The 17,549-nt window shown below is 48.3% G+C and overlaps 1 protein-coding gene across 1 annotated transcript; it reads left to right on the top strand.

Annotated features, from left to right (window-relative positions):
• The first annotated feature begins 5,483 nt into the window (after positions 1 to 5,483).
• bcl6aa (BCL6A transcription repressor a) lies at positions 5,484 to 16,068 on the top strand. Its single transcript, XM_030372202.1, is given in 10 exon segments — positions 5,484 to 6,163; positions 8,250 to 8,424; positions 8,936 to 9,157; positions 10,363 to 11,317; positions 11,319 to 11,494; positions 11,974 to 12,137; positions 12,592 to 12,759; positions 13,057 to 13,187; positions 14,186 to 14,323; positions 14,792 to 16,068. Coding segments are annotated over 10 exon segments (2,307 nt in total). The 5' UTR covers positions 5,484 to 6,132; the 3' UTR covers positions 14,939 to 16,068.
• The last annotated feature ends 1,481 nt before the right edge of the window (positions 16,069 to 17,549 follow it).

Genomic DNA, 17,549 nt, shown 5'->3' on the forward strand with positions numbered 1-17,549 from the left:
GGAAATGTCTAAACAGAACGGGAAACAGAAAACAAAACCAGAAAAAGTCAAACTGTTTTCTGGAACGCCTCTAATGTGTACCATCAACGATACTACTTATACTGCTACTACTGCTACTACTACTACTACTACTCGTACTAATACTCATATATTTAAGCTACTACTACCACTACCACTACTTTATACCACTACAACTAGGCTACTATTAAACTACTACCTCCACTTCAACTAACTAATACAAATAATACAACTATAATTGGGAAAAAAAAAAAATGTTGGGACATAACATTATTGTTATTATTGTACTTATAATTAAAGTAACGATCACCATGACTCCACTTCTCAGTGACGGATAAGGACGCTTTTTTATAAGCGAGTAGCGATGACGTGGTAGACTCGTTTCCCAAGAAAGGCCGAGCAACTCACAGAGTAGATCAGCTGGTTTATTGAACAGATTTATAGATGATCCAACCAGAACTCCTTTGCATATATTGCTCCGATGACATAAAACAGACATAAAATCCGTTTTTATTTGACGACTGCGGTTTTGAAAGAACGCCACGATGATGAGGGAGGGGAGATTTGGGGAAGACGGTACCCAGGTTACCACGTGTAGCCTCCGCTCCGCTTGTCTTTCTCGTGGTCAGACAGCGGTTGGAAGTTACAGTAAAAAATGATTTCAATAGAACAGAGCAGGGGAATCCGGTGCGCGCGCGCGCCTGTGTGTGTGTGTGTGTGTGTGTGTGTGTGTGTGTGTGTGTGTGTGTGTGTGTGTGTGTGTGTGTGTGTGTGTGCGCGCGCGTGTGCGTGTGCGTGTGTGCGTGTGTGTGTGTGTGTGTGTGGGTGCGTGTGCTTGCGTGAGAAAGAGAGAGAAAGAAAGAGGGACAGAGCGGAGGGAGAGAGAGAAAGGGAGACAGACAAAATGGGAAGTGGGGGTGAGAGAGAGAGAGGCAGACAGCGGTGGGAGAGAGAGATTTGCGCGCTAGCGAGCGTGCGTAAAAGTGTCGCCGTTTGCAAATTTTAAAAACGTATCACAACAGACGAGTGCGTAACATCTCACCTACGTTTAACATCATTCATCTGTTGATCTATGCTATAGACCAGCAAAGAAATATGACCCTCTTGTTTGCGGTCTGAATTGCCTTCCCCGTGCGGAATATTGACTCATCAGGCCTAAGAGACACATTACCCTCTCAACACCTGAGATGCTGAGCAACATTCTCCTGAATCACTTAACCCGGGAACCGGTTTCATACTCCCCGTCTTAACGGACATGTGTAAACATCGCAGCAGCTTGTGTGTGTGGATCGGTAAATAAGTCGCCGTACCGGCATCAGAACGTGCCGTCCGTGTGTTTATTAAAGCAACCGAGCCTTGATCCAGCAGATGGCAGAACGGCGGGGAGATGTTTGGGGAAGGAATGGAACATTCCAGCAGTTCTCTTCGGGCCGAATTCCTCTGGCCTTGGGAACCTCGGGTCGGTCTCCTCTCTGAGGAACCAGAACCAGAACTTGAGGGTCGGTCATCTCCTCTCTGAACCAGAACCTCGACCTGCTCTGGTCGGATGAGCGCTCTTCCACAGAAATATGCGTAAAACCCGAAAACGATCTCATAACATAGGCCTATCTAAATCACACACACACACACACACACACACACACACACACACACACACACACACACACACACACACACACACACACACACACACACACACACACACACACACACGCAAGCGCGCGCACACGCACACACACACACAATACTTATTTATCACGATAATAGTGTGTAAATATACCTTGCATATGTGTAGATAAAGTTAGCAGTAAATAGAACACTTAATAAAGAGTTGTATAGAGAAGAGAGCCAGGGAAGGCATTACATTGGAGGAATGATTGTTGCAGACAATGCAGCCTTCATAACGGTAATAAAAGAGGAAACCTATTCTTATACCCTCACGGTTGAATTGTGAGAGGCAGGGGCCGAAAACAACGGTTCTGGCCGTCAGAAATACCAGAAAAAGTGCATTTAACGGATATTAAAATGTATGCACTTTACACAATTGTAATGTTTTTTTTTCGCTAATAAAAGACAAAAATATAAGATAAAAACGAAACACAGAATAGTGATTCAGCACCCTATTCTGATCAATACAGAGAGCTGTATTGATTACGGTTCGAATATGCTCAGATATTGGAGATGTGTAATCGATAGGCTGGCTTACAGCAGCAGAGGAGCGACGGAGAACGGGTTAACGCAGAGCGATGGAGTAGAAAGAGTGTGTGGAGAAGGGGTCTAAAAGCAGCCCTAACAGCGCTATCTGTTTGGTGTTTCAGCCGCTTGCATCAGACCTCTCCGAGCACAACTCCACGCACTCACATCTTTGCTGACAATGAACGCTGAAGTTGGCAGAAATTTGGTGCTGTGAAAAAAAAGAGACAAAAGTGTGCAGTTTATAGAAAAGGAGGAGAGAGTGAGGCAACGTCCGGGCCCAGGGCTTTTGTCAGTGGGCATCAGGCACACCAATGACCCGCCGTGGCGTGCACGCAGCGGTAGAGGCGCGCTCCACAGAGGCTGCACGCGGCAGCACAGAGCGGGCTCGTGAGGCGAGGGATCGCGGTTCATACCAGCTGCAGACGGGCTCCCAACATGTCACTTAACCTCCACTTTAACTCCACGTTACAGGCTACAGAATGGCTTCAACCTAAACCCTGATTCGTTACGTTTAGTTAAACAATGAATATATATATTTTCTACGTATAGTAGTCCCATAGGACATAAATAATATAGGTTATAACCGTCGAATATAATATATAGATGTCTATAGCTACTCTGCGTGTCTCTATTACATTGTGTCATTCACGTAGGCGCCTCTCTCTCTCTCTCTCTCTCTCTCTCTCTCTCTCTCTCTCTCTCTCTCTCTCTCTCTCTCTCTCTCTCTCTCTCTCTCTCTCTCTCTCTCTCTCTCTCTCTCTCTCTCTCTCCATCCCTTTTGTAAGTGGGTCATTTATTTCCCTGCTAAGAATCGGGTGCACACAAACTTTGCCAAGGGTTCGCGGTAATTACCCGCGCGCTCCGTGGCGGGGCTCGGCGGGGGGTCGCGGTAAATTACGCATCGTGTTCCAAACTACGGCGGCGTGCATTATGCATCACTAACCCCCGAGTGGCTGGTATTTAGAGTTGACTCCGCGCTTTGTTTTTGGGGAGCCTCGTGTTTTTAGGGGCTGCTGACTCGGAGGTCGCCAGTAAAGCGGTGGCGTTCTGGGACCCGATTACCCACCGGGTTCACACCTTGTGGTGGAGGAGACTTCCGGTACGCGCGTTTAAGTGGAAAGGATGTAGTATTAAATAAAAAAGTTTTTTTGTTGCAAGAGTAAAACAAAAAATAAAAGTGAGGAAGGGAGAAAAGCAAGTTCTTTGGAAGGATGGTTAGGTCTCCGTCGCCTTTATACATTCATCAAACTTTCTATGATTATTATTCAGCTGTATATCATTCAAGTGTGTGTTTGGTATCAGTCACCGAATCATTACAGCAATATAAACCCAAGCCTAACGAGTCATTACAGTTCACAAACAATCAACCGTCAAATTACCACATCAATAAAGTGCTGAGAAATCTAGACAGAGCCCTGTGTAAAAATAGACCAGGTATTTTATACGTCTGTCCCCATCCTGTTCATCATCGCCGGAACAAACGTCGGTGCGCACGTTTGCACATGCACCCGAACACCCACACACACAGAGCTAAGAGGGGAAATACAGAGGTGCTATCGGAGGAAGTGGTGTGCGTGTGTGCGTGTGTGTGTGTATGTGTGTGTGTGTGTGTGTCCGTCTGACTGTCTTTCTGTGGAAAGATCTGTATGGCTGTGTGTGTGTGTGTGTGTGTGTGTGTGTGTGTGTGTGTGTGTGTGTGTGTGTGTGTGTGTGTGTGTGTGTGTGTGTGTGTGTGTGTGTGTGTGTGTTGGTTGGGGGGGTGTTTGTGGAGTGGTGTCCGTGTGTGTGATGTTTGTGTGTGTTTCCGTCTGTCTGTGGAAAGGCCTGCCCTGTATGGCATTATCACGTTATAAACATATCAATATACAATGAAGTGCAAACAGTCTATTAGGTGGAGATCTAGAGTATGCACATATTGAATGACATTTCATATATTAAGTGTGTAAAATACATCAGCGTGAAACTAGATGGATCTCAACTCACATTTCATTTTACTACATCCTTTTACATGACGGCAATTCCTCTTTAAACATTAAAAGGTCATTGTCACTTTTTGTGAGGGCAAGTTGCCACAAATATTTGGAATGGATTCAACGTATTACAGATCCATATCACTGAACGGGGAGCAGACATTTGTACCAAACACGTGTTGTGTATTTTTAAGGTCAGGGTTTTTCTTTGGTTTGAGGTCAGTGTGAGGAAGAGTGTTTATGAAACTAGCGGTAATATCCTTGCTGTGTAAATAGGAACTGATTACTAGGGGGGTCGATATCTAAATGACTACATATCTGTTCCTATTATATGGTTACAATAGAGGTTTCTCAAGTAGACGTCTAGAATCTAGAGCTTTCTCATTCGCAGATAAAAAACACTGTCCACTACATCTCTTTATAACTTCTGTTCTGCAATCAGATGCAGGCCCATACATCACATCAGATCATGTTATGTGGTAGCCTATTGTTTAAAACATAAAGCTATAATAAAAAATTAAAACAATAATTTCCTTGGATGACAAGAGGTCCTGCTTGCATAGATAGATGCACATAAACCAAAAATATATAAGATACATTTTATATATAAACCATACAACTTTATTAATCCCAGGAGGGAAATTCAGGTTGGAAATTAACACTTTGTCAACTGTACAGTCATTAATAATATCCACTAATAATAGTAGTAATACTAACTACACAACAGCAAATGAGATTGTACAGTTAGATTTAAGGGAAGTCAAAATCAACAGTTCTGTTTGTCGAGGAAAAATGATGGCTACGAAAACAATCAGCCCCAAACGTCCCGTCACTTTATACAGCTACTATGTTCAAGAAAAGTATGTAATAAAGTTGTTATTGGTATTCCACACTTCGAACTGGTCCATCATGGTAAACGCATTCTTTGCTTTAGAGCATGCTAATACTAATGTTACTTAATAACATAGTATTACTTATTATATAAAACTGCAGAGGACGTTGTCATTACATGAAATAGTCAGAAATAAAACATCCACAACCCAACGCTACAGGGGAGGATGAGACACAATAAGTCTTCACACACTGCAGGCCAGCAGGCCAAATTAACTAAACGGAAATCAGTAGTCCTGTTTGACCCATAAAATGAAGAAAACATGAATGATCTTCTCTTACAATAAGTCCGTGACGAGGCCCGGGTGAAATAGTCCAAATGTCTACCTGCAATCTATTGTACAACATTAAAATATCTGTAGAAAAATAAAAGCTCTTAGAATAAGTGAGAGTGCTCCGATGCGGAGGAGATCCCGGCTATGAACATGTGGTGAGGTGTAACGATGTTATGGTGTCTGCCTCGGTGCGTTTGGACGGGGAGGAGAGCCCTGACGGACAACATGTTTATGTCACGGAATATGAATCGGTTCTGAGAATTCTGGAGGGCTGGGCTTTAAAAGGACGGGGGATTGTTCGGTCCCAGGGTCCGAACGTACTGACCAACCACGTCTCCGTATTGACATGTTGGGCGGTGCTTATCTCCGTTCCCAACCAACTGCCGATTGGCTGTAGCGTTGCGAGGCCGCGCCCACCGTACGCCCGGACCCTGGGCCCCGAGCGACGCCCACTTTGAGGGACTTGTGTAAGTAGCAAGCATGCGCCGTCGCCTGGACTCCACCAAACGTAGGGGTGCGCTGTAACTATTTCACCGATAACAGTGTCAAAACTAAACTGCCACAACTCAAACTCGGTCGTGTCATCCACACCATCGCCGTCACCAAACCACACGCGGCTGGTATATAAACAAACACCGACGCGACGCAGCGGTCGTGGCATTCGTGGTGGTGGAAAAACCGTCTCTCCCCCCCCTGCCGTGGACAAAGTGGTACGGTCCCGGGCTCAAATTCCGAGAATTGAGCTGCTCTGATTCTTAGAACTGGGCTTCTTAGAAGTGGTGATGCAAGAAGTTTCTAGGAAAGCGCTACCAGGTGACTTTAAATTTCTTTTTTTTTCTCCAGGTGACATTTACAATTTTCCCATTTTCCAGTCTTAACCCGCTTTCTCCTCGCTCTCGGATATAAATGTTATGTTTTTATTTTAGACATTTACAGACGCGGTTGTCCTGCAATAACGTGGCGTGTGTGTGTGTACGTGTGTGCGTGTTTGTGATGTGTGTGTGCCAACACACAAACATCCACTCACCAGGGGGAGAGAGGAGCAAGGGGGCGATGGGAGAGTGTGAGCGGTGGTGTGTTTGTGTGCGTCTTGACAGCGGGGCAGATTAGGCACCACAGACCCGTGCTGAATGACATGCATTTTAAAACGAACAGCGCTGTGTGTGTGTGTGTGTGTGTGTGTGTGTGTGTGTGTGTGTGTGTGTGTGTGTGTGCGTGTGTGTGAACGGGTCTCAGCCTCAACGCGATAATATGCTAGAACACACAGGGGGGAGAGAGAGGTTATCGGGATGTGAGGGGGTGAGAGTTCTGGGGGTCTCCCTCTGAGCTGTCCGCGGGACCCCGACGCGTGGCCCCGTCCGAACGCGGGCTCGGTAGATCAAACGCGCCAAGCGCGTTTGATCTACCGAGCCCGCGTTCGGACGTGATACAGTGTGGGACAACGCAGTTGTTGCGTTATTGTTGCGTATATCATTCCTGTGTATTGGGAGAATTATTGTTGTGGTGGGGTCGTGCGGGAGGGAAGTGTTGTCGATCCGCGATGATGTTGTTATGTCAAAACGTCCACTTATCCGTGATGGGTGTGAAGGGCTGACGGTGTGATACTCAACACGCTGTTGGTAGTTGATATCGTGATGTAGGGGTACAGGAATGTTCCCCTCGCGCTCGGAGGAGGACGGCGTGTTTGTGAGGTGTAAAGTTGTGTGTGGAGTGTGTGCGGGCATGGTGTTAAGAGTTGTGGGCGACATGTGTGTTCGCTACTTGTTTCCCCAGCAGACTTCTCGGTGTAATAATTGAAAACATGCGTTTTGAATTGGTGGTGTGGTGCACGTTGCACGGGCTGTTCGCGGGCTGGGTGGGGGTAAGGGTGGAGGTTCGGGTGGGGGTTCGGGTGCCGCTGCAGCTGGAACTTTATTTTCGGGCGTGTCGAGTCCCCGAGGTTTTGGCAGCGAGTTGTTAATATTTCCCAGGCCGATATAAATCATCTTCAGTGTGGAATCAACACAATGTTAATGGAGCCTTTCGGGCTCATGCTGTCGTTTTAGGAATTTCGTTACATAATAGTAGATGTTATGATGGGATTTTATTGTATTGGGTGTAATTGGGAGGCCTTATAATAATGATAATAATATTAATAATGATAGTGATAATGAAAGTTATTTTCAGTTGCAGTTTTTTAAAAATTATTTGTTAGGTTCTTATTTTGTTCAAATAACCTAAAAGGAACTTGTGTTTCAGTCTGTTTAAATGTGAGAAGCTGGGGTATGTTGTGGTTTTGAAAGTGAAATGCAAGTCTTGTGACTTTCTCGTGCCGTTGACTTTCGCTGTATAATGAGATTTTATTTACATAATGGATTTCAATTACTTCCCGAGAATGTGATGAGTTGAGCTGAGATTTTAGAGTCACTCACAGGCCTTTTAAAACCCAGAAAATGCATTTTGTGGTGTTGTTATAAGGGATACAAATATTAAATTCACTCAAAAACCCGTGAATTAATATGGTATACATTTATTAAAACGAAGACTATTACCTGCACTTCACCTATGTGTTGTTACTAAAAGTATTTCTGTAGCCTAATTTGTCTTTTGTAAACGCGTTAAAGTACAGTGACAGTTGAAAGCGGCTGAAGGCGTCACCGTGAGAGCGGTGTGTTCTGGTTATTACCTCAAAGCGTCTAGACGCTGTTTATGTAATAAATGGCGCCGCCTTCTGGGCTAAGCACGGCAAGCCACCCAGAGAAAAATAATAATAATACAAAAAAGAAATATGGAACGCATTCTTGACTCCCAGATCAAGATATAGTTGACCATACAGCCCTCTAAAAAAAACGTCCAGACTGACCACCACAACAACAAAAAACAGCAACAACAGCGTTGTGCGGTGTCGTTCCGTCCGCAGAGTTCGACAGGATGGCGTGCGGCGCCACCGACAGCTGCATCCAGTTCACCCGCCACGCCAGCGACGTGCTGCTGAACCTCAACCGGCTGCGCAGCCGCGACATCCTCACCGACGTGACCATCCTGGTCAGCCGCCAGCAGTTCCGCGCACACAAGACCGTCCTCATGGCCTGCAGGTGGGTGCACCCTGTCCCCCCCTCTCCTCGGGCCCCCCAGACCCTCTCTAGACGTCTGGGGGGGGCCTCCCCGGGCCCCTCAAAGGTCTGCCCTCTCTGTGTTCCCCCGAGGACTCACTTTAGAGAAGTGTTGGGTCCGAGTTCAGTCGGTGCGGACGCAAGCGTCTGATAATGACTGACTTGTAAAGGTGTCGTTCTCTTGTCTGATTGGGTGTGTGTGTCCTACATCAGACGTTTACAACGTGCAGCATTTCGTCATTGTACATGATGTTTGGTCGGCACGATTCAGTGCGGACGTTTTTCTGTGATTTTCAAGATTTTTGCAGCAGATTACCAATAACATGAAATGAAAAAAGTCCTCCTATCTCTGTAGTCGTGCCTGTCCTGTACGGGGCTTTTACTTTGACAGCGTTGTGTTTGTTTCCTCTCCCTGTACTGTGTGGGTTGGACGACGGTATATAAAACCAGAGCCGGGCGCAGAACCTAACCCTCTCCTCTCCTCTCCCCACAGCGGGCTGTTCTACACCATCTTCACCGACGCCCACAAGGGCAACCTGAACGCCATCAGCCTGGACCCCAAGGTGGACCCCGAGGGCTTCAGCATCCTGCTGGACTTCATGTACACGTCCCGCCTCACGCTCCGGGACAACCTGCTGCTGGCCACCATGAACACCGCCATCTACCTGCAGATGGAGCACGTGGTCGACACCTGCCACCGCTTCATCAAGTCCAGGTGAGGCTCACACCCAGGGTACCGCCGAGCACCCGGGTACGACCCGCTGAGAACCCGGGCACGACCCACTTAGGTCTCTGGTTCTCCTGGGTACGACCCACTGACAACCCGGGTACGACCGGGTACGACCCACTGAGAACCCGGGTACGACCCACTGAGAAACCGGGTACGACCGGGTACGACCCACTGAGAACCCGGGTACAACCGGGTACGACCCACTGAGAACCCGGGTACAACCCGCTGAGAACCCGGGTACGACCCACTGAGCTCTCTGGTTTTCCTGGGTACGACCCGCTGAGAACCCGGGTATGACCCACTGAGAACCAGGGAACCCGGGGACGACCGGGTACGCCTGGGTATGACCCACTAAGAACCCGGGTGCTACCCACTGACTCCCGACACCTTCATTGCCGGAACCGTAGACCTGAAGGGCTCTGGTCGGCTTGAGTGCTTACAGAGCGGTCGCCGGCCAAACCTGGAGGGTTTGCGGTTCGAGTCCCAGTCTGCTTCATAGCAGTGGGGCCTCGGAGAACCGGGGTTTCCAAAAGTGGGTGACAGCAGCTACGGCCGTAGAGCCGAGCGTGTCTTTCAGCACCGGGAAGGATGCGAATGCAAACGCCCCGGCTAGCTAGACCTTGAGCGAAGGCATCGGTGAGCGATGAGTGATTCATGACTCCGTCAGGGCAGGAGTAGGCAGACGGCATTCCTGCTTTGGCCACTCACCGCTGACAGCTGTGCGATAGCCGGGGGAAGATTCCACGGAACGCTGGGAATATCAGCCCGTGGTTGCCTGGGTACTCCTGTACCGACTTGTTGAGTGAGACCTGATGTCTCTGGGTTTGCTTCTGAGGGAGTTTAGTGCTTGAGGAAATCAGTCGGCAAGGAGTAGGATCCTCTTCTGTGCCATGGTGAAATCGTCCCCTTACTGTAGAAACGACGTCACAACCGAGCTCGAGAACCCGATTAACCCACGTTGGAGTTTTTGATTTGTTTGCTTTTGATTGTTATCGTATAATTGACCTATCACAACCTATTTATGATTGCTTTCTAATCGTAAATAGTTTTATAGCAAACCGTGGAACTTTATTCCCAGACGTGGCGATAAGGTTTCTTCAATCCGGAACGTATTCTTCTAAAACATAATAAATCCTTAAGTCGTCGGCCTGGGTTCTAAACGTGCGTTCCTCCCTCCCCGGTTGCCGTAGCGACGCGGCATTGAAGCTGCCCCGGGACGAGTTCCTGGTGAGCCCGCTGGTCCTGCCGCCGGACGTCCACGCCTTCCGGCCCCACGACGTGGTCCCCGACGGCCTGCACGGCCGCGGCGTGGGCGCCTACCGCGACGCCCGACCCTACGCCTCCACCGTGTTCGGAGGGGTGGGGGTCCCCGGCGGGCCCTACCACCACCACCCGCACCACCCGCACCACCCGCACCACCCCCACCACCACCTCTACAGCCCGTTCCCCGCGCCCGGCTTCCCCTTCCCGCTCTGCAAGCTCAGCGACGCCAAGAACGCCTTCGCCGCCGCCGCCGACCTCTCCAAGAGCGCCCTGCACCACAAGCTCCTCCCCCCGCCCACGCCCGGGTCACATGACCCCACGGCCGGGGCGGGGGCGCGAGGGGGAGGAGGGGCCGAGTACGGCCGCCAGCTGGGCGGAACCGGCGGCGGCGGCGGCTTCTCCGGCGTCCTCCACGGCGCCGTGTACGGCCGCGAGGCGCCCCGGGAAGAGGAGCCCAGGAAGGAGGGCCGGGACGGGCCGAGCCCCGCCTTGGGCCTGGGGGCCCGCAAGAGGGGGTTCCCCGGCCTGGGGGCCGAGCAGCAGAAGGAGCAGAAGGAGGCGGGCCGGGAGCAGCGGGAGGAGGAGGTGCACGCGTACCCCTCCCTTGGCCCGGCGGGCGCGGGCCGGAAGGGTCTGATGAGCAGCCCCCAGAGCCCGCTGAAGTCCGACTGCCAGCCCAACTCGCCCACCGAGTCCAGCAGCAGCCGCAAGGCCGGCCTGGCCCACCAGGGGGCGGCGCCGGCCCCGGGGGGCGGGGCCCCGGACCCCAAGGCGCGCAACTGGAAGAAGTACAAGTTCATCGTCCTGAACCAGAGCGCCAAGGAGGAGGTGGAGGAGGAGGGGGGCGTGGAGGGGGGGGGCGGGCTCCGCGGGCCGCTGCTCCTCCCCCCCGCCGCCCCGGCTGGAGGTGTCCCCGTACCGCCACCGCCACCCGGCCGACGGCCCCGCGCCCGACCCCCACCCCCTGCACCCCTCCGGGGGGGCGGGGCTGAAGAAGGGGGAGGCCGGCGGGGAGGTGCTGTCGCCTCAGAGCAGCCGGCTCAACAGCATCATCAACAGGTGAGCGGGCGCCGGTCAGACGGGTTCTGTTCTGACCCGGGAGGGGAGCTCGACGTTCCCCCGAGGAACACTCGGGTTGTGTTATTATTGTGTTGTTAGAAACATGAATGGAGTTATCTTGGTCCTTATCTGATGTGTGTACTTGACTTGAGTTCACTAGCAGTTTGGTCCCACACACACACAGACAGACAGACAGACAGACAGACAGACAGACAGACAGACAGACAGACAGACACATTCTAGACTGAGTAACACTAAGAGCTCAACTTGTTCTCACTAGCAAAGCTTTCCACTTCCTGAGATCCATACGAGCCCCCCCCCCCCCCCCCCCTCCTCCTCCCCCCCCCCCCCCCCCCCCCCCCCTCCTCTTCTATAGTGTGTTCTACATCCTGTATACGTCTGCTGCCATACATCTGGAACCAGCAGCTGCTCCCCCAGATCCCAGTCTGAACGGGAGCGCTTGTTTCCTCCTCCTGCAGAGCCCAGAGGGGCGGGGACAGTCACGCGCCTCCCCCCCACTTCCTCAGCCACCTGAACTGCTCCACCTGCGGGACCCCGTCCCCCCAGCACCCGGCTGACGGGGGCCCCAACACCGCCACCTCCGCCGGGGAGCTCCACTCGGAGTACTCCGACTCCAGCTGCGGTGAGCACCGGGTTACCGTGGCGATGACGGGGGGCCGGGGGAGGGGGGGTAGTGGGTGAAGGATGGGATTTCTACGATGTCCCTTAAGTGTTGCTAATTGTTTGACATTTAATTTAATTTAATTATTTCGTATTTTTTTCACCAAATCTTCCAATCTGACTGCAAACTTTTTTTTGAGATATTCTGTGGCATTACTTTTTTTTATTTATTTTTTTTAATGTCTTTAAGATAAAATTTGATTCAACGTTTTTTTGTTTTCTTCGCTAGCATTATTATTTTTATTAAAAAAATGTTTTAGTTATTTTGTAATACAAGACTATCTATTTAGTTACACTCATAACATGTATTTAATTTAAATAATTCACCTGATGTAATTATAACCCAAAAAAATGGAAGTACCATTATTTGGCAATGAACGGTTCTCTAACTTGCGCGGGTTCCCTTCGCTCCACAGAGAACGGGGCGTTCTTCTGCAGCGAGTGCGACTCGCGCTTCGCGGAGGACGACGCTCTGAAGCAGCACATGCTGCAGCTGCACAGCGACAAGCCCTACAAGTGTGACCGCTGCCAGGCCGCCTTCCGCTACAAGGGCAACCTGGCCAGCCACAAGACCGTCCACACAGGTACGTCCCTGACCGTAACCCCCTGACCTCTGACCTTCGACCCCCTGACCCCTGAGACAGACATGTATCGCATGTTTTCAATCAGTCAGTGAGGGCTTAACAAGGGAAACAGAACAATAAATGAAACGAGATTAGTAGAAATATAATAAAATAGATTGAAGTTTGTTATAAATTATTCCAATCCGAGTTTTTATTTGGTAAGTGTTTGGTATTATTGCGAGGAGTTTGAAATTCCGTTCAGTGGTTGATTCTTTTGAAAGCCTGTGCTCATTGGTTGTTTCTCTGGCTGTCCCGCAGGTGAGAAGCCGTACAGGTGTAATATATGCGGTGCTCAGTTCAACCGGCCGGCCAACCTCAAGACGCACACGCGGATCCACTCCGGCGAGAAGCCGTACAAGTGTGAGACGTGCGGAGCGCGCTTCGTCCAGGTGAGCCTCGGAACCATAACATCAGTATTAGATAGCTTATAACATCACTATTAACACGCTTATAACCAGACATAACATCAGTATTAACTAGCTTATAACATCACTATTAACACGCTTATAACCAGACATAACAGTGTTATCAAGCTTATAACATCACTTTTAACTAGCTTATAACCAGACTTGACATCACTATTAACAAGCTTATAACCAGACATACCATCACTATTAAAAAAGCTTATAACCAGACTTAACATCGCTATTAACAAGCTTATAACCAGACTTAACATCACTATTAACAAGCTTATAACCAGACTTAACATCACTATTAACAAGCTTATAACCAGACATACAATCACTATTAACAAGCTTATAACCAGACATACCATCACTATAAGACATGTTTAATACCAGACTTAACATCACTTTCAAATATTTTTTGCAAAAAGTGCAATGTAAACTCCGTCCATTTCGTTGTCTCATCTCTTTTATGCTCTAATAAAAAATATATCTATATCATTTTTACAATCAAAATAATTTTACCTTTCTGCATTGACGACATGCCACATTTGCGACTGCAAAGTGATACCTCAGTTATTTTTAAACTAGTTGGCTTCTACACTTCAGATGCACTTTGAGAAGAAAACCACAGAAATCTTTGAGCAAAGAAACAGGAAATTGTAGAGGTCCGGATGTTCACAGGTTAGCGTCGTTAGAGCCTCCTGCCCTAACTTCTGCCTGCTCTACACCAAACGATAACCCGGACAATTTACACAGATCCTTCTGAAAGGATTCATCTCTTTTTTGAATATCTTACGACTGACTGTCCTGTGCTCAAAGTCTGCGATGAACAAAGAGCATTCATCTTCACGATTTGATCTGAGAGGACGAAGGCGTGTTGCTTTCATCAACCGCTTCCACGGTAACCGCGGTAACCACGGTGGCAGCCGTGTGATGTGTGGCTGACTCACGCCGTCACTGACTCACTCCTTGTCTCTCAGGTGGCCCACCTTCGCGCCCACGTGCTTATCCACACCGGGGAGAAGCCCTACCCCTGTGAGATCTGTGGCACACGCTTCAGACACCTGCAGACGCTAAAGAGTCACCTCCGCATCCACACCGGGGAGAAGCCCTACCATGTAAGACACACACACACACACACGGAGAGACACACATAAACGTGTCTCCTTTCCGAATAAATGCATGGGATTATTTTATTTTTTTATTTCTTACATTTCATTTCATTTTAAATCTCTTGTCTCGATTCATTGTTTTACTTTTAAACAATATTTCCTAAAAAAAATTATAGATTTACCGCGAATGTTATTTTTGTCTAGTCTCTATATTTACAATTGTTAAGTTATTTATATTTTCTATTTTTACATTGAGGTCATTTAGCAGATGCTTTTATCCAAAACGAATTACAATAAATACATTTTTCCGAAATAGAAAAAACCATATACCATATATACACCGAAATCAGGGCACACTTTCAATGAGAGCGTTGCTTCTCAGTTTCAGTTTCCCCAGCTGCTGATTTGATTCGCCTTCAAAATAAAAGCCCGACGAATAACCGCCAGCGTGTTTCCTCCGTGTCTCCTCTGCAGTGTGAGAAATGCAACTTGCACTTCCGCCACAAGAGCCAGCTGCGTCTGCACCTCCGGCAGAAGCACGGCGCCATCACCAACACCAAGATCCAGTACCGCCTGTCCTCGATGGACCCGCCCACGCCCCTGCTCAGCCCCGCCTGCTGAGCCCCCGACCAGGTCCACGGAGCCACGGTACCGAGCGCCCCGGAGCCGCCGTAGCGAGCCCTCGGACCCTGGCCCCCGGAGCCCTCGGACCCTGGCCCCCGGAGCCACTGGACCTGGCCCCCGAAGCCACTGGACCTGGCCCCACAGACCCACTCAGCTGAGACCCGGGCCTCGGGCCCCGGAGCCACTGGACCGGGCCCCCAGACTCATTCAGCCCGGTACCACGCTGCCACAACCCCAAGACCAAGGCATTTAAAGACTCGTGACCGCGTACAATCACCCAGAACGGTAGTGCCACACTGTGTTCATTCAGAGAGAGAGAGAGGGAGAGGGAGAGGGAGAGAGACAATACTGGCGTAGGAAGCGCCATTCTAAACGGGTTTATACACACGAGCGTCAGGGCTCCAGTCCTTTGTATCTGTCGGGATGCGAACGCCGACTGCACTTCCGGGCTTTGAGTACGCAGTTTGAAAGATTCATTTTGGTGCGAAGAATGGAATGTATACAACGTCCATTTTGTTTCTTTTTGTTGTTGGTTTTTTCATTTTTGAAAACGAAAACAAATATTTTGTATCAAAGAATTTTACTTTTCTGAAAGTATTAAAAAAACTGAAATTTCAATCGAGGGGGGCGGTACGTATATTTTAAAGATAAATCCGAAGTTTGTGGCTGTATAAAAGGTGTGTGAATATTCTTGGTACGGCCCGTCCCCCACCCCCGCCCTTCGGTGGGTTTGGACTCACCCTGAGACATATCAGAAGGGGGACGATATGATAGTGCATGTGGCGTTACTACTGCTGCCAAACTCCATGACCTGCCCGTTACACGCTGTGACATCTGTAATTATTCTGAACATGACGTCGTGGATTCTCTGCTGGCGGAGAACACGAAATCCTCTCTGTTTTGTGTTTTGGTTTTTATTGTTCGGATATGAATTTCAAGGTACGGGCTTCTATATCTATATATCTATATAAATATATGGATATGTATTTATATATACGACCACAGACATATTATGCTTCATAAATGTAATTTGTATAGATGTTAATTTTTTTCGTCATTTATAAAGTGAAGGTTTACAGTTTATGTTCCCTGTTGTACAATCTACAATAAAGTGTGTGTGAATGTCATGGTTTGATTTATGCGTCACGCCGTTTAGCTGCGAATTCCTCTTCAGCTGCACCTGTTATTTTGGTCCGTTGGTCTCAGTTTGAGCAGATTTGGATCCATTCAACATGAGAATAGGAAACATTCTTGTGTTTGCGTAGCAAAACTTCAAATTAATGTGTCAACATTTAACTTGAAGGGCTGTAGAATTGTGAAATATAAAATTAAGTGGTTGGTATAGTTTGCCTACAAAATATATTTGAATCCTTTTATATCGTAACTTTGTGAGGGTTTACGATCCAGATAGCTTGGGGGAGAGTGGCACAAATCTGACTAGAGCCCCGGCCCGTGACATGTTAATGCGGCACTGTAATTTCGCTGTACTTCCTATACACACCAATCACTAGCCTATGCTGCCCTCTGCTGGTCAACAGAAGGACCATGCAGCCAAAATCTTAACAAGAAACGTTCTTATCGTTTTAAGGCATGGTTTCTCAACGGGGGCGTTCGCACAACCAAGGGGGGGAATATGATTCCATTTTTTGGGGGGGGATTTTAAACTTTCATTGTTTTTATTTTTTTCGGGTGGAAAAATAGGCTACCTGAAATAAATAGCGTATTTTCATTTATGGATTCTAACCCCTCTACCGTCTCTTTACTTTTTACTGTCTATGCGCAATGGAACAGTGATAATACAGCGCGGTTCGTTCCTGCACACGCCCGGACTCCCGTTACATCAGCTATCGTCATGATCTCTATAGTAACGCTGATAAACATAACCCAAGTTCGGTAGTTAACAGTTCAATAACCAATAGCCTACAACACAATCAAACATGGCCGATAGCAAGAAAAAAATATCAAATTTAGTTTCATAGCCCGTTTTCCTCCTTCCTCTTGCTGTAGTTCAGTTCCAGATGCTCTGAGCATTGTCTCCACGAAAAGACCGTTGCATTTCGAATGCAAAATATATAGGCCTAATGAGGCCTGTGCGCGCGATCTGATTTCGCGGTGCCCGTGGTACCTGTCCCTGGCCATTCATTCATTCATTCATTCATTCATTCATTCATTCATTCACGGGGCACGGCGGGAGTCGCGGGAGACGTCGCGGTATCCCCCCTGGAAGTTTAATTGGGTTTATTACAATGATGGAAAGTGATGTTAGCCAATCAGGTGAGACATTTGCATGTCATGAATATTTTTATATTTTTTGCACCAAATCCGACTCGGAGGGCATTCATTGCTATATAGTGACCAACGCAAATTCAATGAAAAACGATGCATTGACAACTTTAAGCAATATAACACGAGTGTGAGTGGGTATTTTCTGTATCATAGAGCACACTTGTTGTGGTACTGTGGAGGATTACTGCAGACTTTACTCACAACTTTAAAAAACTGGAGGGAATAAAAGAGATCCATCTTTTTTTCTGAACAGAGCATGAGGTCGAACCAGGATCGGTAAACCATGTAGTTTGATAGTTGATGAAGTATCCAGCTTATTAAA

The sequence above is a fragment of the Gadus morhua genome, chromosome 12 (genome assembly GCF_902167405.1).
Source record: "Gadus morhua chromosome 12, gadMor3.0, whole genome shotgun sequence".
NCBI classification, from domain to species: domain Eukaryota; kingdom Metazoa; phylum Chordata; class Actinopteri; order Gadiformes; family Gadidae; genus Gadus; species Gadus morhua.